Source organism: Asparagus officinalis, chromosome 8 (assembly GCF_001876935.1).
Source record: "Asparagus officinalis chromosome 8, Aspof.V1, whole genome shotgun sequence".
NCBI classification, from domain to species: domain Eukaryota; kingdom Viridiplantae; phylum Streptophyta; class Magnoliopsida; order Asparagales; family Asparagaceae; genus Asparagus; species Asparagus officinalis.
Genome location: NC_033801.1, coordinates 14,533,881 through 14,556,723, shown reverse-complemented (window position 1 = coordinate 14,556,723; position 22,843 = coordinate 14,533,881). Strand labels below are relative to the sequence as shown.

General features: G+C 31.1%; 1 protein-coding gene across 1 annotated transcript in view; it reads left to right on the top strand.

Moving 5' to 3' along the window:
• Positions 1–3,185, top strand: part of LOC109820219 (protein SCO1 homolog 1, mitochondrial) — a 17,459-nt gene extending 14,274 nt beyond the window's left edge. Inside the window, exons 6-8 of the mRNA XM_020386326.1 lie at positions 1,772–1,861; positions 2,147–2,279; positions 2,757–3,185. Coding sequence (XP_020241915.1) covers positions 1,772–1,861; positions 2,147–2,279; positions 2,757–2,877 — 344 coding nt within the window. The 3' untranslated portion in view covers positions 2,878–3,185. The remainder of the gene's footprint in view (positions 1–1,771; positions 1,862–2,146; positions 2,280–2,756) is intronic.

Sequence of the window (22,843 nt, the reverse complement as noted above, 5' to 3'; positions counted from 1 at the left end):
ACCTATTCACTGTACATTTGCGAACCGATTCCCTTGGATACACGAATTTGTTCCTCAAAATTGGCATACCACTTACGAGTATGCGGGGTGCAAAATCCCTTTAAGTGCACGTGCAAGGCACAATGCAATGCGCGCAATCAAGTGAAGGGAGGCACGCGCACAATAGAATCTATGAGCCAATGACTTGACTGTAACTAAATACTTATGTTAATAAAACATGAAATGAAACTATGATCCCAACACGAACTATGTGGGGGAAAAAAGAGAGTAAAGAAACGAACTCCAAAAGAAAGAAGTATTTAAATATTTTGTATGAAAAAATTATGAAAATGCATAATTAGCTTTCTAGTTTCTTTTCTACTATGTACTTTGGAAAACTTTAAACACACCCAATAATAAGTTACAACGTTCCATTAATCGAACTTATGTACCAAAACAAGCTAGAAGCTACCCCCAATTGAATCGAAATTTTCTAAGTGGCCAAATGCGTACCCGAATTCGTACCATGAACCGCTATATACAGCTTATTGTATAACTATGGATTTACTTGCATATTAAACGTCAGTGGCCAGCTTAAGGCTCATGGATAAATAAGGAAAGTTAACCCCTTTCTCATCTGAGAAACCAATGACTTTTGTAGCTTTGGTGAAGAGAGGAGAAGACAGAGCACCTGATGTGCCGAATGCTCTTCAGGTTATGAGTGAGTAGCTGTTTTTGGCCAATTTCATGCATAAGAAACAACAAACATAATGCAGACTAGTATGCAATAGAGCTCAAACTCACTTCCTTTTGTATCACGTGAACTGATACCAGACAAGCTTGCCACTGTGTTTTAAGGTTATCGAATGTGTAGGGTGGAAAACAAAAACGGTGTCCTTTTTCCCTCAAATTTGACACTGCCAAAGCATATAGTAAGATCGGAAATTCATACTTTTATTTTAGTATTCTTAGAAAACTTTTTTTATTTGTAGGCACTTTTAAGTGATTTCAATCAAATCATATTTCTCAGAGGACCCTGCCATGACACTAGAACTCTGAAAGTGATGAGAGTTGAGTGTTATAATTTTATATTCTTAACATGCCCCACAGGTTGAGGGTTCTTGTTATTGGCCAAAATGTCCGTCTGCTTTAAATTTGTGGCTAGTGACAATTTAACCTAGGTTACTCTGATACCATGTCGAAAGATCCTATCACGACGCCAAAACTCTGAAGTTGTGGTGAGGGTTGAGGCTTATAATTTTATACTAACAATGTTTAACCGTAAGGATCATCCATTGCTGTTGTAAAATATGAGATGGGATAATAGGTAAAAATAAAACCCTAACTGTAGGATTCTTGTCAAATCCTGTGTGTGTGTGTGTGTATAAGTTTTTCTTTGTCTGTTAATCATATTGATTTTGATTGTAGGTCTACAAAATATGATACTTGTTTGAATGTGGGAGGCTTGGTTGTTTATTCATTGATTGACATAGATTGTAGAACATGTTGGGGACATGAGCTATCTTGTTTTTTCTTACTTCAAATAATAGAAATCAAGATTCTTTAGCTTTTCCGTGAATCTTTTTCATTAGATGATTATTCTCTCTCATAGAAATGTTCTGTGCATACAAGTCTGTTAAAGTCACCTGTAAATTCACTCCAGCCATAGGCTAAGTTCGTTTTTATTTTCAATGTTTACTTCTTTTAGAACACCAAAGAATTTGGTTGTTAGTGGGCTTTAACATTTATTTTGTAGTAGCATTCTAAACCATGTTTCTCATTTATTTTGTAGAAGGAAAGGCAGGCATAGATATTGTGCCAGTTTTTATCTCAGTTGATCCAGAGAGGGACACTGTTGAGCAAGTCCGTGATTATGTCAAAGGTGTGCTCTTTTGTATCTCACATTTTTACAATTAATGCATAAAAATACAACAGTAGCTGTTACTCCTATTATCCTTAGTCACATGATCTGTTTGCATCTCCTCTGTTCTATGTTTAGCATCTTTTTTTGTCAAGTCTATTGAACAACCCTCTATTAAATGTCAATGAACTGGCATATCAAATTATTAAATCTGCTTTGTCATTGTTATATGTTGTATACTTTCATTTTATCTCACTCTTATGTTAATATGGTGTTATATTGATAACCATGCTTTCTGTCCTGCAGAATTTCACTCGGATTTAGTAGGATTAACTGGCACAACAGATGAAGTTAGACAAGTTGCTCGTGCTTACCGAGTTTATTATATGAAGACCGAAGAGGAGGGGTCAGATTACCTTGTTGACCACTCAATTGTTATGTAAGTTGGACCTAAAAACTTGCTACATATTTTTTGTTTCATGGCAACCTCCAATTTCATGGGCAGTTAAAAAACTTTCGGTAGCAACCTAAGTGAATTGAAACACACTCGAGAAACTGACACAGGTTGATTTCTTGCATGCTTGTACTCTTAAGCAATTTGAAATATATCTGCAAACATTCCTACACACTTTAGAGCAATTTTTTTACTGCACAATGTATGTTCATATTGTGTTTATTATATGTTTCTTTTCCATTGAACAAGTACTATCTACTGATGTTGTTTAGAAATTTTTACTCGAATTAGTTTACTGGTATCGGAACCATCATAATAGCTGCATTGTCCATGATAAGTTGGCAAGTTTATTAGCCAACCCTCGACACAGGTTTCAGCTTTGTCAGCCTGTGGTACAAGGAGCTAACAGTAATGTATACATTCCGATGGCTATGTCTAATTTGATAAGATATCATCTTTCAGGTACTTGATGGATCCGAACATGAAGTTCGTTAAATTTTTTGGTAAAAACCATGATGTTGATTCACTGGCTGAGGGCATAATCAAAGAAATATCAGAGCACAAAAAGCAAAAGAAACGATAGTGCGCTGGGCTTGTTCCTTAGATCTCCGTTTCGAAACATCGTTGTCCTTGTAAACCGTTTGTACTGTTTTCTTGAACGATGTGCGGCATAAATTTTTGATATTGCTGAGGAATCATCTTGCCAAGATAGTTGACACAGAACTGGCAAGTGAAAGGATATTATTAACAGTCCATAAAAATATAGAATGTTGCCAGCATGTATTGTTGCAACGATTGAGTTCATTATTTTCAGAACATCAATTTTGCAGTATTTGGGGCTATTTTAGGTACACTTAACCTACTTGTAATGGAGATGTTTTTTTCTTTGTAGGAACTTTTTGCTTGTCATAACTTTTTCTTTTCGGAACATCCATCAATTTTTGTTAATTTCAAGCAAATGCAAACTGGTTATGTGTAGTAAAAATATCATTGTTTTTATAATTTATAACCCATAGTTTTTGTCAATTTTGGTTAATTTTGAAGGAAAGCAAATTTATGGTTGTACATTAAAATCATGAAAATTGTTAAAAAGTTATGGTTTATAGCTCATGAAAATTATAAATTTTTACCTACACACAATAAATTTGCTTTTGTTTAAAATAAATTAAATTTGTCAAAAACCATGGATCATTACTTATAAAAATCATGATATTTTAAGCACACATAATAAATTTGTATTCGCTTGAAACAAACAAAACTAAACAAAAAGTGTGGGTTGTAACGAATCAAAAATCATGAAAACTATGTGTTATAGCTCATAAGTAACCATGAAACTTGTATTCATTCAAATCGATCAAAGATTATCAAAAATAAAAATCATGAAATGTCTAAAACATGCTCATTTCATGTAGGCATAATAAATCTGCAATTTTTCAAAACTAACAAATATTGATAAAATTCATGGATTATAGCTCTTGAATATCACAAAATTTGATGTATACATAATAAATTTGTATTTGTTAAAAATGAACCAAAATTAATAAAAAAGTAGTTTATAGCTCATGTACTCCGTGAATTTTGATGCACACGTTTAACATTTATATTCATTCAAATAGAAAAACCAGTGAGTTATAGAGTATATAAATTATGAATTTTGATGTATACATAATAAATTTGTCTTCATTGAAAACAAACAAAAAATCATGGGTTATAGGCTTATAGCTCATAAAACTCGTGAATTTTAATGTACACATAATACAATTGTATTTATTTATGATAAGCAAAAATTATAAAAAAAATCATGGATTAGCTCATGAAAGCCTTGAATTTTAATGTACACTTAATAAATTTGCATTTGCTTGAAATGAATAAAAGTTGATAAAATTTATTGGTTATAATTCATCAAAATAAAAAATTTGATATACACATATAAAATGGTTATTTGTTCTAAAGGAACAAAAATTCTCAGTACCATGGGTATCTTGTGGTTTTTGGGCATACTTCATCAGTCGAGAGGTGAACCCAAGAGCGAAATGTTCGGTCTGCCATTGGATCAGCGAACGCCATGCTGGTGTCCACCACATAATTGAAATGAGATCAAGCGTTTTGCTTCCTTTTTTTCTAGCAACCAATAAGGATCAGGAGGGTCAGACACTCCTCAAAACTAGCTCATATAAATTGTGATAATTAATGTATACATAATAAATTTATATTCATTCAAAACGAGCAAAACTTGAGAAAATTCATAGATTATAGCTTATAAACATGAAAATGTTAAGTACACATAATAAATTTGTATTCATTCCAAACGAATAAAAATTGTCAAAAACAGTGGGTTAGCTTATGAAAATTATAAATTTTGATGTACATATAATAAATTTGTATTTATTAAAATTGAACCAAAATGTGGTTTTATATCCCATGAACTTCGAGAGTTTTGATGCACAAATTTAAAATTTCTATTTCATTCAGGAAAAAATATAGTAGGTTATAGATTATGCAAATTTTGAATTTTGATATGCATAATATTATTGTCTTCACTGGAAACGAACAAAAGTAGTTAAAAATCATGGGTTATAACTCATGAAAATCGTAAATTTTAATATACACATGATAAATTTGCATTTGTTCAAAATGAGCAAAAATTGACAAAAATCATGGATTACAGCTCATGTAAACTGTGAATTCTGATGTACACTGAATAAATTTGCATCGCTAGAAATAAACAAAAATTGACAAAAATCATGGTTTATAGCTCATAAAAATTAAAAATGTTGATGTACACATATGAAATTTTTATTTGGTCTAAATGAACAAAAATTCTCAATACCCGCGGTTTACAACTTGTATAAATCGTGTACTTTGATGTACGCAAAATAAATTTACATTCATTCAAAACCAGCGAATTTTTCAAAATTCGCAGAGTATAGCTCATGAAATGTGAATTTTGATGTATGCATAACAAATTTACAATCGTCCAAAATGAACAACAATTGAGAAAATTTATGTTATAACTTATGAACATCAAAACTTTGATGTAACACATAATAAATTTGCATTCGTTCAAAATAAACAAAAACTATCAAAAAAGGTGGGTTATAACACATAAAATTGTGAATTTTGATGTACACAAAATAAATTTGCCTTCATTTAAAATTAATAATAATTGATAAAAAAATATTTGTTATGGCTCATAAAAACCATGATATTTCATGAATACATATGAAATTTGTATTTCTTTGAAATGAACAAAAATTATCAAAAACAATAGGTTTTAGCTCATGAAAATCATAAATTTTGATATATACACAATAGATTTATATTCATTCACAATAAGCCAAAATTGACAAAAAAAACATGGATTGTAGCTTATGAAAATCGTGAATTTTAATGTGCATATAATAAATCTACTTTTGTTCAAAACAAAATAAAATTGATAAAAATCATGGGTTAGAACTCATAAAAGTCATAAATTGTTATGCATACACATTCTATTTGCATTCGCATGAAATGAACAAAAGTTGACAAAAATCATGGGTTATAGCAAAGGAAAATCAAATTTTGATGTACGCATAACAAACTTTCTTTAGTTCAAAATGAACAAGACAGAAACCATGGATTATAGATTATAAAAATCATGATTTTTGACGCACTTATAATAAATTTGCATCTACATCTAACAAGTAAAAGTCGATAAAAATCATAATAAAATTTATGGTTTACAGCTCATGAAAATCATAAATTTTATACGCATATGAAACTTATATTTGTTCAAAACGAATAAAAATTAATTAAAATCATGGTCTGCAGCTCATGAAAATCATGAATTTTGATGTATACTTATGAAACTTGTATTTGTTTGAATCGAATAAAAATATTAAAAATTATGGATTATAACTTATGAAAATTGTAAATTTTGATGTACAAAAAAATTTATTCGTTGAAAATAAACAAAAATTATGAAAATTTTATGGGTTATAACTCATAAAAATCAAGATTTTCCATGTATACATATAAAAAATTGCATTTGCTTGAAATGAATAACAATTAACAAAAATCTTGATGTATAGTTCATAAAAATCATAAATTTTGATGTACATACAATATATTTTCTATTGTTCAAAATGAATCAAAATTGGAAAAATATGGATTATAGCTTATAACAATCATAATTTTTAAAGCGCACATAATAAATTTGCATTCACTAGAAATGAACAAAAACTAACAATAATAATGAGCTATACTCATGAAAAACATAAATTTTGATGAACAAGCATGAAATTTGTTATCATTCAAAATGATTTTTTTTTTAATTATGGGTTGTTGCTTATGAAAATTGTGAATTTTGATGTATACATAAAAAAGTTATATTTGTTCAAAATGAAAAAAAATTAACAAACACCTTGTCTTATAGCTCATGAAAATTGTTAATTTTGATGTATACATAATAAGTTTTTTATTTGTTGGAAATGGATAAAAATAGACAAAAATCATGGGTTATAGATCCTAAAAAGCATGAATTTTAATGTATCTATAATAAATTTGTATTCTCTTGAAATAAACAAGAATTGAAAGAAACCACAGATTATAGCTCATAAAAATCGCAAATTATACTGTACACGCTTAAAATTTGTATTCATTCAAAACGACCAAAACTTAAAAAAATAGTGGGTTAATAGATAATGAAAATTATGAATTTTTATGTACACATAATAAAAATGTAATTGTTTAAAATAAGTAAAATTAGCAAAAAATTATGGATTATAGCTTATAAAAACTGTGAATTTTGATGTACACATAATAAATTTATAATTTTCCAAATTGAACAAAAATTGACAAAATTTAAGGACTATATAGTTCATGCAAAGTGCAAAATTTGATGTATTCATAAAAAATTTGTATCCGTTCAAAGTGGACCAAAGTTTACACAATCTTAGTTTATAGCTCATGAAAATCACAAATTTTAATGTATTCATAATAAATTTGTATTCATTCTAATAACGTAAAATTGGTAAAAATTAAGGATTACATCTTATGAAAATCCTGAGATTTGAAGTACACATAATAAATTTGTATTGTCCAAAATGAATGAAAACTAACAAAATTCATAAGTGCTCAGCGAAATTAGAATTTTGATGTGAACATAAATTGGCAAAAATTGTGGGTTATTACTCATGAAAATAAAAAATATTTGTGCACATGTATGAAATTTGTATTCATTCAAAAAATAATAATTCTTAAAAATCATGGGTTATAGATCATAAAAATAATGAATTTTTATGTAAATAGAATAATTTTGCATTAATTAAAAATGAGAAAACTTATTAAAAATGAGAAAACTTATTAAAAATCATGGATTATAGCTCTTGAATTTATAGCACACAAAATAAATTTTTATTAATTCAAAATGAGTAAAAATTAAAAAAATTATGGATTATAGCTCATGAAAATAACAAAAATTTGATGTATACATAATAAATTTCATTTGCTCAAACAAACCAAAATTGATAAAAAAAAAATTTACGATTTATCACCAATAAAAATCATAAATTCTGATGTACTATAAAGTTCCATTCCTTCAAAAGGATCTAAAGCTGACAAAAATTATAGTTTATAGCTGATGAAGCCAATGAATTTTGTATACGAAATAATTGCTCAAAATGATGAAAAAGTAACAAAATTTCTTGGGTTATAGCTTATGAAAATCACAAATTTTATGCACATATAATAACTTTGCATTCGTTCAAAATTAAAAAATAATCAATAATTATAGGTCATAGTTCATGAAAATCATGAATTTTACGTACATATAATAAATTTGTTTGTGCTCTAAAAAGTAGAAATTGACAAAAATCGTGTGTTATAGCTCATGAAAATTATAAATTTTGATGAACATAAAACAAATTTACTTTAGCTCAAAATGAACCAAAATTGATAAAAATTATAAGTTATAGCTCATAGAAATCAAGATTTTTGATGCACACATAATTTATTTGCATTCCCTCAAAATAGATAAAATTTGACAAAATCATGGATAGCTCATAAAAAATAGCAAGAATTAACTTACACATGTCAAATTTGTATTTTTACATAAAAAACAAAAATATTAAAAATAGTGGGTTATAGATTAAAAAATCACAAATGTTAAAGTACACACAGTAAATTTTTATTCATTCGAAATGAACCAAAATTGACAAAAAACATGGGTTGTAGCTTATGAAAATTATGAATTTTTATGTACACATGAAATTTGATATTTTTTTATACGAAATAAATTTGATATTTTTTTATACCTCATGAAAATCTTAAAGTTTGATATATACATAATAAAATTGGCTAAATTACCATATTGGCATTAAAAGAAGTACCTCATGACCAACAAGGTGTTTAAATTACCTCCAACGATAACAATGTATTTAAACTTACACGATGAGACAAATAAGACCAAAAATAAAATTTTCGGCCATTTTTTTGGCGACCACTCAGATAATCTGTCACATGTGCTTAAGTGGCATGTTTGTGATGACGTGGTAACTATAGCTATCCTCATTCAACCCATTAGAAGGAGTGATTTTTAAATTAGGAAAAAAAGATGGATTTTTTTTTCAAATTTGGGACTCATTCTTCATCTTCTTCCTTCAAATTGGTGGCTCTTTATTGCTTGAACTCAAGCAATCCATGTCCTCAAGTGATGGAGAACCCTAATTTGATGGAAGAAAGAGAAGAAGCTCCCAAATTAAAAAAAAAAACTCCTCTTTGCTTTTAACTAATTTAAAAATATATCATTCTAATGGTTTGAATTAGGCTAACTACAGTTGCCATGTTATCATAAATATGCCACATAAGCATCATGTGACTGATTACATGAGTGGTCGCCAGAAGTTGCTGAAAAATTCATTTTTGAGCCTATTTGTTTCATCACGTAAGTTTAAATGTCTTGTTGTCACCGAGATAATTTAATACCAATTTGGTTATTGGATACTACTTTTAATACTAATTTCATAATTTAGCCTAATAGAATTATATTTGTTGAAATCATAAAATTTGATGTTTACATAATAAATTTTCTTTTATTTGAAACAAACCAATATTTATAAAAAGGATAGGTTATAGTTCATAAAAATCATGATTTTTTATGCACACATATTAAATTTATATTCACGCAAAATGAACAAAAAATGACAAAAATTATGGATTATAGCTCATAAAAATCATAAAAATCATAAAATGTTTTCATTCAAGATGAACAATTTTTCTATAAAACTTGGTTTATAGCTAATGATAATCATGAATTTTGATGTACACATGATAATTATATTTTGTTCAAAATAAATAAAAAATATCAAAATTCATGAGTTATAGCTCATAAAAATCATAAATATTAATGTACTTTCAATAAATTTGCATTCGTTCAAAACAAACCTAAATTGTAAAATATCATAGATTATAGCTCATAAAAATCACCAAATTTAATGTACACATAATGAATTTGCATGCACTCAAAATAAATAAAAATTAATAAAAAACTGTGAATTATAAAACTCATGAAAATCATAAATTTTGATGTAATGCTAAATTTTTTTCGTACAAAACAAAACAAAATTGAAAAAAACTATCGGTGCTCATGAAAAGTCGTGGATTTTGATATACACATAATAAATTTCCATGCACTCAATAAATAAATTTTTATAAAAAAATAAATTATAACTCTTGAAAATTGTTAATTTTGATGCACACAATAAATTTTCTTTCATTCAAAATGAACCAAATTTGATGAAAATTATGGATTATAACTCATCAAAATCATACCATTTGATGCACATATAATAAATTTGTATTCCCTAAAAAAAGATATAAATTTGACAAAAAACATAGCTAATAGGTTATAAAAATAAAAAATTAATGTTTATATATGAAATTTGTATTTGTTAAAAATGAATAAAAAATTATTAAAAAACGTTAGTTAGAGCTCATGAAAATTACTAATTTTTATATACACATATAAAATTTACATTCATTTAGAATGAATCAAAATTGATAAAAACCATTTGCTATAGTGCATAAAAATTGTGAATTTTGATGTATACATATGAAATTTATTTTCATTTGAAACAAATAAAAATTGAGGAAAAAAGGGCTATAACTCATGAAAATAGAAAATTTTGATATACACATAATAATTTGTGTCGGTTGGAATTATAAATTTTGATGTACTCGTAATAAATTTACTTTTATTTAAAATGAACCAAAATCATGGGTTATAACTCATAAAAATAATAATTTTTATGCATATATTAAATTTTTATTTGCTCAAAATAAATAAAAATTAACAAAAATTATGAGATATAGCTCGTGAAAACCATACATTTTGATATATACACACTAAATTTGCATTTATTAAAAATAAACTAAAATTAATAAAAATTATGGGTTATAGCTCATAAAAAGCATGATTCTTAATGTATACATAATAAAATTGTATTCACTCAAAATGACTCAAAATTTATAAAAATCGTGAGTTGCAACTCATGAAAATAGGAAAGCTTGATGTACAAATATGAAAATTGTATTTGTTTGAAACGAACATAAATTATTGAAAATCATGGGTTATAACTCATGAAAATCATAAATTTTAAATACACACAATAAATTTACATTCATTCGAAATGAACCAAAAGAGACAAACAACTTGGGTTGTAGCTTATGAAAATTATGGCTTTCGATGTGCACATAAAATTTTTATTTTTTTGAAATGAACAAAAATTAATAAAAATTATGAATTATAACTGAGGGAAAACATAAATCTTAATGTGTACATAATAAGTTTACATTCATTGGAATAACAAATTTTTATGTATACATAACATATATTTTGTCACCTAAAACAAACCAAAATTGACAAAAAAAATACATGTTGTAGGTCATATAAATCATGAGTTATGGCTCATGAAAATTTTGAAAAACCATGGGTTATAGTTCATGAAAATCATAATTTTTTAAGTACACACAATAAATTTGTATTAGTTCAAAATGACCAAAATTGACAAGAGCATAGATTCTAGCTCATGAAAATTATAACTTTTGATGTATACATATGAAATTTTATTCATTTGAAATGAAAAAAAAAATTAGCAAAAACCATGGGTAATAAATAATGAAAAATCATGAATTTTAAGGTGCACATAATAAATTTATATTCGGTCAAAATGAAAAAAATCAAAAATTATGGATTATGGCTCTTGAAAACTTTGAATTTTGATGTACACATAATAAATTTCATGCACTCGAAACAAGTAAAAATTGATAAAGGGGTCATAGCTCATGAAAATCACAAATTTTGATGTACACACTAAATTTTCTTTTGTTCAAATGGACAAAATTTGATAAAAAAAACATATGTTATAGCTAATAAAAATCATAGTTTTCCAAAGATAATACATTTCCATTTGCTTAAAATAGATACAATTTGCAAAAAATCATCGGCTATAGCTCATAGATATCGCAAGAGTTAATGTATGTAAGACCCCGTAAATTTTAATAATTTATATATGTGATTATTAGTGAAAAATAATATTTATTTATGATAAATACCTTTATAACATGGTTGTGCATGAAAACTAGCGTTTTGAGCTTATGAGAATGTATTTATGCATCAGTTATGAAGTTGAGTTTGCAAATTTGCAAATCATATGCAGCAGAGTCGAAGAACCCACTTTTCAGCTCATGAGTCGACCCATAACTCATCATGAGTCGACTCATCAGGTTGAGTCGACCCATGACTGTCATGAGTCGACTCATGATATCAAGTTCCATTGTCAAAAGTCGCTGCTGAGTCGACTCGTCATCTTATGAGTCGACCCATGAGTCATGAGTCGACTCACGACTGAGCATGAGTCGACTCATCGAGGATTTTCTGGTTTTTGTGGATCGGGTTTGTTTGGGTTTCGGGTCGGGTTTTAACTATTTATATATATTCTCCTTCACCCGAAAACACCTCTTTTCATCAGTTCTCCCCAGAGAAACCCTAGCCTCCTCTCCCCCTCAAAACCCTAGTTCGTTTTTGGGCGTTTTTAGGAGATTTTCGGGGGATTTTAGCAGCTCCTTGTGGTTTACAGCGAGGAGAATCGTTCTTCAACATATCTGAGGCGAGTAGCATCTCGCCCAATCTCTCTCCCATGTTTTTATTAGTTTATAAACATTTTTCATGAGTTTTATTGAGCCTAAGACTTATTTTCAAGTATAAATCAATGTTCTTATTAGTGTAAATGCTAGAAATCATATGTTTCAGATTTTAAAATCCCTGCCAATGAGTTTTTGATGAAAACCCAGATCTGAGAATTTATTTAAGGAAATGAAAATATGAGTTTTATTTGTTTAAATGCTCTCTTTCATGTTTAGGGGTTAAATGTCAGATCTAACATGCAAGTGTTCATTTCTCATGCTAGATATGAATTCTTTTTCACTGCCTCATAGTTTAGGATTGATAATTATGGAGGTGTAAATCAGTGTAGTGGAAGTATGGAACGAGATGACGAGTTACAGTTGTGAAATATCCAGTTTTTAGCTCGTGAGTCAACTCATGACTCATCATGAGTCGACTCATCAGGTTGAGTCGACCCATGACTGTCATGAGTCGACTCACGAAGTCAATTCCTGTTTTTCATAAGTGTCTGCTGAGTCGACTTGTCAGTTTATGAGTCGACTCATAGCTGATTATGAGTCGACTCATCGAAGTTTTTCCTATTTTGTTTGTGTTTCTGTTTGATCACCTACTGTGCATATACTTTCATACAGTGTTCATATATAATCGAGGGTACTGGTTATCATTTTTGAATATGAGAGGTCGCCTCGTTTATCGGGTATTAAATTGCAGTATTTATGATTTCATCTACACATGTAAGATAACATTTCTGACACAAGCTTAGATCTGTACAGCGAGGCAGGCACAAGAGTAGAATATGTATACCTTTACTATTAGTATTCCATGGTTCATATACACAGTCCTCGTGTTGGACTATAATCCATTATAATCCTCGTGTTGAACTATAATCCATTAAAGTCCTCGCGTTGGACTATAATCCATTAAAGTTCTCGTGTTGGATTATAATCCATTACAGTCTTATGTTGGATAATTGCTAAACCTTGAGTATGTTTCTTAACCAAGTTTGGAACACGACATATTATATGAGGCTGGGATATGATAGCTACCTAGGCTGGACATGACACTTATTGTAACTTTGACATGTTTACGTTTATCGGTAGAGATGTGTTTGTTTTCTTTTCTTTATTGTTTTCGGTATTAGACTTCGGGTTTGGTATTTAGGGATTTACAATTTGAGATACAAGGTATATACATGAGGGTTTTCTTGTTTGGATTATTTCGCTCAACGTACCTACGCTTGTGTTGTAATTTCCTAAGTACCGAAACCCATTATTGTTAGGATAAATAATCTTATATTATTATGTATTAACTATATTTTCTTATACAACGAGCCCTATCCCTTGGGGTTGGTTGTGATGTTGCTCGCTAGCGCTTTGACGCTCGTTGTCCCTCCCGCTTTCAGGTAACGAGCCAGGAGCCCGGAGAGTCGCAGGTTGAGGGCGATTCTTATTAGCGCCCGTTTATCCACTTATTAGATGTATTTTATTTTGTACTCCAATTGAGACATTTTTAGACTTGAGAGATTTATATTCTAGAGTTGTAAAGGCTGTGTGCCTTATTTCATGTATCAGATGTTAAGTACTTTGAGACATGTTGAGATCTCCAGACTGTTATTATTCATTTCAGACATTGACTATGTATTCCAGCTTATTTGGTTGATGAAATGTATTGATTTGAGTTCTATCATTTCAGCATGTATTTATTGTAAAATCTTTTACTTGCCTTGTACCTACACCTGTTGTTGATTCCACTAGAGAGATAGTAATTATGATGGTGAAACATGTTATTGTACGGTATGGTACATGGCATGTTTGATATTTTTGGTTTTACCTCGGACTGCAACCTTGTGTGAACCCAGGGGCGTCACAATGTACATATATAAAATTTATATTTGCTCAAAATAAAAAATATATTATAGAAAGTAGTAAATAGCTCATGAAAATAACAAATGTTGAAGTACAAATTGTTATGGTGTTCTCAATCGCCAAAGTATGGCCCTTTGCCAACAATAGACAGGTGTCCCCCTACATGTACCGCTCAAATCAAATTGATGGTCAGGACCACCAAGAATCCAAACTTAACCGACTCGACATCCCCTTAGGTCAACTCGAAGGGTGGTACTTGTCGGTCCTCTTATCGAAGACGACTTGCTACGAGTCCACTCGACCAATTAGTCGACGCCTCGCGGGGTCGACTCGAAAGGTGTTACTTCTTGACCAAGCTAAAGGATGACTTTAACCTCGAGCCTCTCCCCCTGACAGCACGTTAGTGTTACATTTAATGTTTGACAGGTACCATCATACCTCTAGCCCCGATAGTCTTCATGACACATAGGACCACATCGGCATCGCCATGCCTCCAATCACTTCACATGAAATGCTAAGGTGACCTCTCCTCCATTCATTGACCAACACCTGTAAAGTAGGTACTGACGTAGCCGCCAGACCATACTCGTTTGCCGCTATCCTGTGCTCAGGCGATATTATCGTTCTAGACTTTTTCCACCACTATAAATAGATGTACTATTCTAAATATCAAGAGGGGGCAATATCTGAAAATTCTACTGTACTACACTTCAGAACTCACACAGTTCATCATTTTCTCACTCAAGTCCATCAACTGACTTGATCGTCGCAGGAACAACAGGGGAACTAATCTCTGTCCTCTCAAGAATTACTATTTGTGCAGGCTGAATCTACTCAACTCAAAATCAGATATTCAGAGAAGTTAGAGCCCCCCTAATCAACCTCACCCCTATTAGATTATCTGTTTGATTATTAACATCAACACAAATAATAAATTTGCATTCATTCAAAGTAAACCAAATTTGATAAAAAGCAGAGATTGTAGTTCATTAGAGCTATGAACTTTAATGTACATATATGAAATTTGTTATCATTTATGAGAAAAGTCATGAATTTTGATGTACACATAATAAATTTGCATTTGTTACAATCGTAAATTTTAATGTGCACGTAATAAATTTTTGTTTATTCAAAATAAAATAAACTAATAAAAACACATGTTATAGCTCATAAAAATGATGACTTTTGATGTACACATCAAATTTGCGTTCAGTCAAAATAAGCAAAACATGACAAAAATCACGGGTTATAGCTTATGAAAATCATAAATTTTAATGTACACATATGAGAATTGTATTCATTCGAGATGAACAAACATTATTCAAAAACCTTGGCTTAGTTTATGGCTAATGAAAATTATAAATTTTAATGTACACATAGTAAATTTGCATTCGCTAAAAATAAATGAAATTTGACAAAATTTTTAGGCTACAACCCATAAAATAGCTGTGACACCCCTATTTTCACACTTGGTTGTAGTCCAAGATGAACCCAGAGATGTCAAACCTGCCATGCACCTCTATTGTGCAACAACATGTTTCACCAATCATAGTAGTATCCTCTAGTGGAATCAAGTAAAAGTGAAGGTACAAAACAGGCAAATATGAGAAATAAAAATACAATAGACATGATGTAGAAATAAATATCTCATAATGATATCATGTCTCGACTATAATAAACTGAAATACAACTGATATACATATGGAGTCTGAAATAACATGACATGTCTCAACATGGATCAACTAGAAATCGTACTAAGGCAACATGCCTTAACAATATGAATACAAACTCAAGTGACTGAATGGAAACATAAGACTACTGCGGAGTCTATACTAGTAAAAGTACGCGACGGTGACTATGCAAGAACTCCATCACCCTGCGACTCTCTGATGCTCTGAGCTGCCTGAAAGTTAAAAAAAAGGAAAAAAAAAAGTAACAACAAGAGTGTCAGAGTGCTAGCAAGATTACCTCCATCTGCCACGGGGAAGGGCTACTAGATGTAGTGGAGGCTCTATCTATTAAGTATAGTCTACCTAGACCATTTTCCCGTATCTGATGGTATTAATACTTAGAAATCTAAAACACGAGACGTAGTACGTCGAGCGAAATAATCCAAACAAGGAAACTCTCATGTATATACAGTATGTCTCAAATTGTAGATAACTAAATATTAATCCCGAACTAAGCAATCAAAAATATAACTAGAAAGTAAAGCATCATAATTAGCATAGGTATCTCGTATAATCGCATAACCGAGTATCTCGATCGAATATCTCAACAATGAGTCATGGTCACTTTTGGCATCCACCAAACACTCAGATAAAAATCCTTTTTGTAATATTATTATGTCCTTGTGTAAAACAACAGGATAGGAATATCGATTCCTACACAATCTATACTGAAACAAAGACATAGGTTCATTGACCTTGGTGCACGCTCGTGCAGGTAACTAAACATAGATTCAAAGACCCCAGGGCACTATCATGCAGATAATAAGCATAGGTCCATCAACCCCATCATACTATCATGCGGATAATAAACATAGGTCCATCGACCCAGCGCACTATCATACAGATAAACAAGTGTCATAGGTCCATTGACCTCTTCGCACGCTCGTGCGGATAAACAAGTGTCATAGGTTCATCGACCTCTTCGCACGCTCATGCGGATAAACATATGTCATAGGTTCATCAACCTCTTCGTACGCTCGTGCGGATAAACTAATATATGTAGTGGAGTAAAAGTCATCACGGTCTCATTTTCGGTGTACTAACTCACTAACTCAAACGTGTAATCATAATAATATTTTATCATAATCCCCTAGGGATACTCACATAAGTATTACAACATATTTATGACTATATGTGTAATAATCGAGCGGCTCAAACTCCGCAAACACCTCTCAAAACAGAGCAAACAAACTCCAGAAAATAAGAAACTGGGTCAAACTGCCCAGGAAAAGGTCGGCGCTGCTATTAGTAAAACGAGTATATATTTTTCTAGAAAAACTATTTTTAGGAAAAGTTTTTTGTTTTGAAAACTATATTAGCACATCTTTAAATTGACACTAGTTTGGTTAAATTTGTAATTCATTTGCTATGCCAAGTTTTCTGTTGAACTTTATACAGTACAACGGTTTTTTTTCTGCAGGACGTGCCATTAGTAAAAAGACTATATCTTTCTCTATACAAACTCTTTTTAATCTTGGTTTTCTGTTTTAGAAACTAGATTAACATATCTGTCATTTAACACTATTTTAGTTCAATTTGGAGTTCATTTAATATCTCAAATTTTCAGTTTAATATCATATACATGCTGCAGTTTTCTGCAGAACGTGTTGTTAGCCAAATGATCATGTCTTTCTCTTGAATTCACACGTAACTATCAAAGTGATTAATTACACATGACAAGATCCACACACAAAAAAATAGAGGAAATATTTCATTTAATCAGATTCATATTTATTTAGGAAAAATCACAAACCTATGATTTAAGCATCGTTACTAATCATGCGAAAAATAAACGATTATTCCTCTAAGATTTCAACATGATTTAAATATGATTAATAAACGAAATAAATTCCAAATTTCCTAATGATCATGATCATAAATCTAATAGCAACATTAAGGAAAATAATATTTTCAGTTTTAGCATTTGATTAAAATTTATCATCAAAATCTAACTTGTTTTAACATGACAGATTTAGCTCAAGCATGAGAATCTCATATTTAAACTTCTTATAATTTTAACCAATTACGGCGAAGGTTTGGGTAAGAGATAATCTTGCCTCGATGCTGCCGATATTCTCAAACAAACGATTGAGCGAGAATTCCCTTCACTCCAGTCGCTAGCCTCCGCTTCCTCTCCACAAATGTCACAGAAAACACTATGTTTCTCTTCTACTCTTTGTGAGTTATGTGTGTTTTAGAAGAGAGGAAGTAAGAGGTATATATAGAGAAGTTAGGGGGACATAGAGCCTTAAAACAAGGAGTAGTGGTGGAGGAAAACATGGAGTAGTGATGGAGGAAAACATGGAGTAGTTTATGAGAGTAATTTGTAGGATGTTTCTTAGTGGAGGAAAAATGAGGAAAATTGCCTTTTTCTTTACAAAAGAAATCCGACTATTTTCTATTCGTTTTTCTGTGTTCAGTATATTGGCTGTAACTTTTTTATCCGACATCAAAATGAGGTAATTTAAGATTTGTTAGAAAGCTGTTGAAGAGACCTACAACTTTGGTCTTTTGAATTTTCCAAGATTCAAACTACATCAGTATGTAAAACATATAAACTTTTTAACTGATCATTTCACCAGATATGCATTTGCACTCGTATATTCACAAATATACATTGAATTGATCTCAAGTCAATTTCTATCATACTCAAATATCAAAATATGATTTTTATCACCATATAACATATTTATTATTATTTGTCATAAAATATTAAAATTTTTGGGGTTTTACAATAGCAAATTATGATGTACTCACAATAAACTTGCATTCATTCAAAAAGACCAAATTTGACAAATATCATATGTTCTAGGTCATAAAAATCATAAATTTTGATGTAACATAATAAATTTGCATTCGCTCAAAGCAAACAAAAAATTCTATAAAAATCAGGAGTTATAGCTTATAAAAATTATAAATTTTAATGTACACACAATAAATTTGCTTTCAGTTAAAATGAACCAAAATTGACAAAATTTGTTGGTGTCCATAAAAAATCATTTATTGATGTAAATATAAAAAATTTGCACGCACTCAAAATAGCTTATAGCTCATGTAAATCACAACGTTTGATGTACACACAATAAATTTATTTTCATTCAAAATGAACCAATTTTATGAAAATCATGAATTATACCTTATAAAAATCTTGATTTTACGTACATATTGTAAATTTGTATTTGCTCGAAATAGACAAAATTTAATAAAAATCATGGGTTATAACTTAAAAATCATGACTACTAATATACACATATAAAATTTGTATTTCTTGAAAACAAACAAAAAAATAATCAAAGCCCATTAGTTATTGCTTATATCAATCATAAATTTGTATATGCACACAATAAATTTGCCTTCATTTATAATGAACTAAAATTAAAAAAAACATTAGTTGTAGCTAATGAAAATTATGAATTTTAAGATACACATATGAAATTTGTTTTTGTTTGCAACGAACAAAAATTTTAAAAAAATTGTGGGTTATGACTCATGAAAATCATGAATTTTGATGTACACATAATAAATTTGCATTTGGAATCACAAATTTTAATGTGCACATAATAAATTTAGTTTTATTTTAAATGAGACAAAATTGATAAAGATTGGGCTAAAGCTCATAAAAATCATGATCTTTATGACACATATGAAATTTTCATTCACTTAATACAAATAAAAATTGATAAAAATAATGAGTTATATATTATAAAAATAGTAATTTTTGATGTACACACAATAAATCCGCTTTCCTTCAAAATGAACCAAAGACAAAAATCAATATTAAAAAGTATAGGTTATAGCTCATGAAAATTATAAAATTTTATTTGCACATATGAAGTTATTATTTTCATGATATTTTATGCATACATAATGAGTTTTCATTTGCTTGAAATAAATAAAAATTGATAAAAAATTATGGATTATTGTAAAGCCCTGAAAATTTGAAAACATTATCAAAAATAATGATAAATGAGTTCTTTTATGGTTGATTTCATTATAGGATAAATGGATCTGTTTGTAATCAATTTGAGATCAATTATATATATATAGTAGCACGTCTTCGTAGGATGATGGACTGTTCTGTGAAATGCGTAATATCGCGGATCCGTAATTTTCTTAGCTCCTTCATGATCAGCGATCGGAGGCAGCTTAATTTTGTTATTTTCCATCAAATACTTGAAGATACCAGGGACCTCATCTTCTTTGAAGGAGTATTCCTTTAGGAATTTTGGCTCAGAAGTTTTCTGTTGCCTTGGAGGTCGTTGTTGCCATTGAGGCGTTTGTTGCTTTGGCACTTGTTGCTGCGGCTGCTGTTGCTACGGCTGCTGTTGGGGTTGCAATTCAAATGTCTGATTCGCGTCTACCGCGTTCCCCGGTCCTTTCCCTTTACCACGGGGGGTAAAGTTTTGTTTTTGGGTATTATTTGCCGGTTGTCCCCTTTCAGCTTTCTTCCTTTTGAGGAATCGTTCAGCCTGCTCTCCTCGTACCTTCAATTCCTTCCATGTCTTAGATGGTGCAGTGCCCATAGCTTCCAGTATATCTATGGAAAGGTTATTATACATATATACCCGACTTTCTCCTCTTTTATACTTCATCCCTCACGTTCTGAGCAGTAGCTACCTCCCTCAAAACCTTAAAAAAAAATTATCTTACTTTGGGAGAAGATTAGTGAAGCAAGGTTCAAGAGGAGGGCGAGATCTACGACTTTTATGAAGAAAGATCAAGCTTTTCTTCCACGTGTGACAGATCAAAACATTTTCAAAAGGCGAGTTTCATCTCCTCCAAACCGATCCCCGTTTTTCTTATTTTTATTGGATTTTTTTAAAAATAACCTATTATATGTGTAGAGATCACCCCTTAACTTTATGACGTAAAAGTTTATTTTTTCTGATTTAAAAGTGATGAAACAAATTCTTTAATTAGGGTTGAAGTTTTGAAGTAAATCTAACATGAGATTTTTGCTAATTTAATTGTTTTCATGATGAATTTATAATATAATCATGTTAGGGTTATTAGATCCCCTCAAATTTATATTTGTGGTTTTATGTATCAGAGTAAACCCTAATTACATTAAATCAAGATAGTATATATGAGTTTCTTTGAAAAATTCGACTTTGGTGAATTTTAGAGAAAATCAAACATTTTTTATCTGTCACTTGGTCGGTCGACTGATCAGAAGGATCAGCCGACCAAAAACTAATTTTCTCAAGAGCTGGAAAATTTTCTCTGATCGGTCGACTGATCAAAATAATCAATCGACTGATTGGTCAGCAAAATCTAGGGATTTTTCTCTGGTCAGTCGACCGACACATGTATCGGTTGATCGATTAAGGCTGGATGTTTGTGCATGTTTCGTGCATGTTGCCGCCCAGTCGACCGATGAGAAATCAGTCGACCGACCTAGTGCTGTTTTGAAAAGTTTGATCTTCCACGTGCATTTAATTGTAAAACACGAAGTACGAGCCGCACGTCGATACACATGTGTGACCATGAGAATGCACGTATTGGGTTTTAGCATGCACGAGCTTTTGGGTAGTGTGTAGTCTAATATTTTTGTGTTTGTCACGATAGGGAGTGTCAATTGTTTTGGTTTACGGTAGTTGTGGATGCTTGAGTGCGTTAGTTTGTGCATCGCAATAAGAACACAGGCGACTACACTCTGAGTACATTAGTCCTTGAACCGCAATGAGAATACGGGCGACTACACTCCGTGATACATCATTATTTTGATGTTGAGTGCGTATGTCAGTGTACCGTATGATATAGCAGGCGACTGCGCTCCGAGTGTGCTAGTCCATGTGCCGCATGATCCTGTCGACGACTACACTCTACATATTCAGGAAGCCTACAACTCAGACGACTACTATTTGTGAACATAGTCCAACACTTGACTTTCTTATGTGGCGATGTATACTTTGATGAGGTTTTCACATGATTGTACTTTTTTTGCCGTGCTACCTACTCGAGGGTAGCGTGAGACACTACGATACAAAATATGCGACTTGTTGTTGGATGAGATGTCGATGGTGTATATTTATTTGTTGGTTAATTATTTATAAGATTTGGAGTTGATATTTAGTGATCCACAATTTGATATTGTCATGCCCTAGGCCCACGGGCTCGTTGGTGCGTGCAAATCGTGGGACCCACCGAGAGCAACTCGATGTTGGCTAAAGTCCACTGTCAAAATAATAGCACTAGTTGTTCTTGGGCATTGGGCTTCTCTACTTAAGCCACTAGCATTTCTTCACACTAGTCCATGTGGGACTAAAGTGGGGGTGTCACAGTCATCTCACCTTACAAAGACGACGTCCTCGTCGTCACGACATGACAATTGACACATCCCAGTATCACTGCCAGGCAATGTTGACTATAGAGGTGACTCCTACAGGCTCTAGAGATGGCTCCCACCACATCCACACGATGTAGCACTTAACCCCGTATAACACTTAGCTCCATATTTTCGATTGGCAACTGCTGTGATACCATTTTGTCACGCCCCGGGTCCATGGGCCCGTTAGCGCGTGCAAGCCGTGGGACCCATCGAAAGTAACTCGATGTTTGCTAAAGTTCACTGTCAAAATGCTAGTACTATTTATTTTTGAGCATTGGACTTCTGTATTTAAGTCACTAACATTTCTTCACAATAGTCCATGTGGGACTAAAGTGGGGGTGTCATATTCTAATACTCTCTAATTCTCTAATTTCATTGGCTTCCTTCTCTCATTATGAAGGGCAAAATCCAACTCTCAAAATGAATCCAACAACTCCTCCTACTATTGATGTTGATCCCGA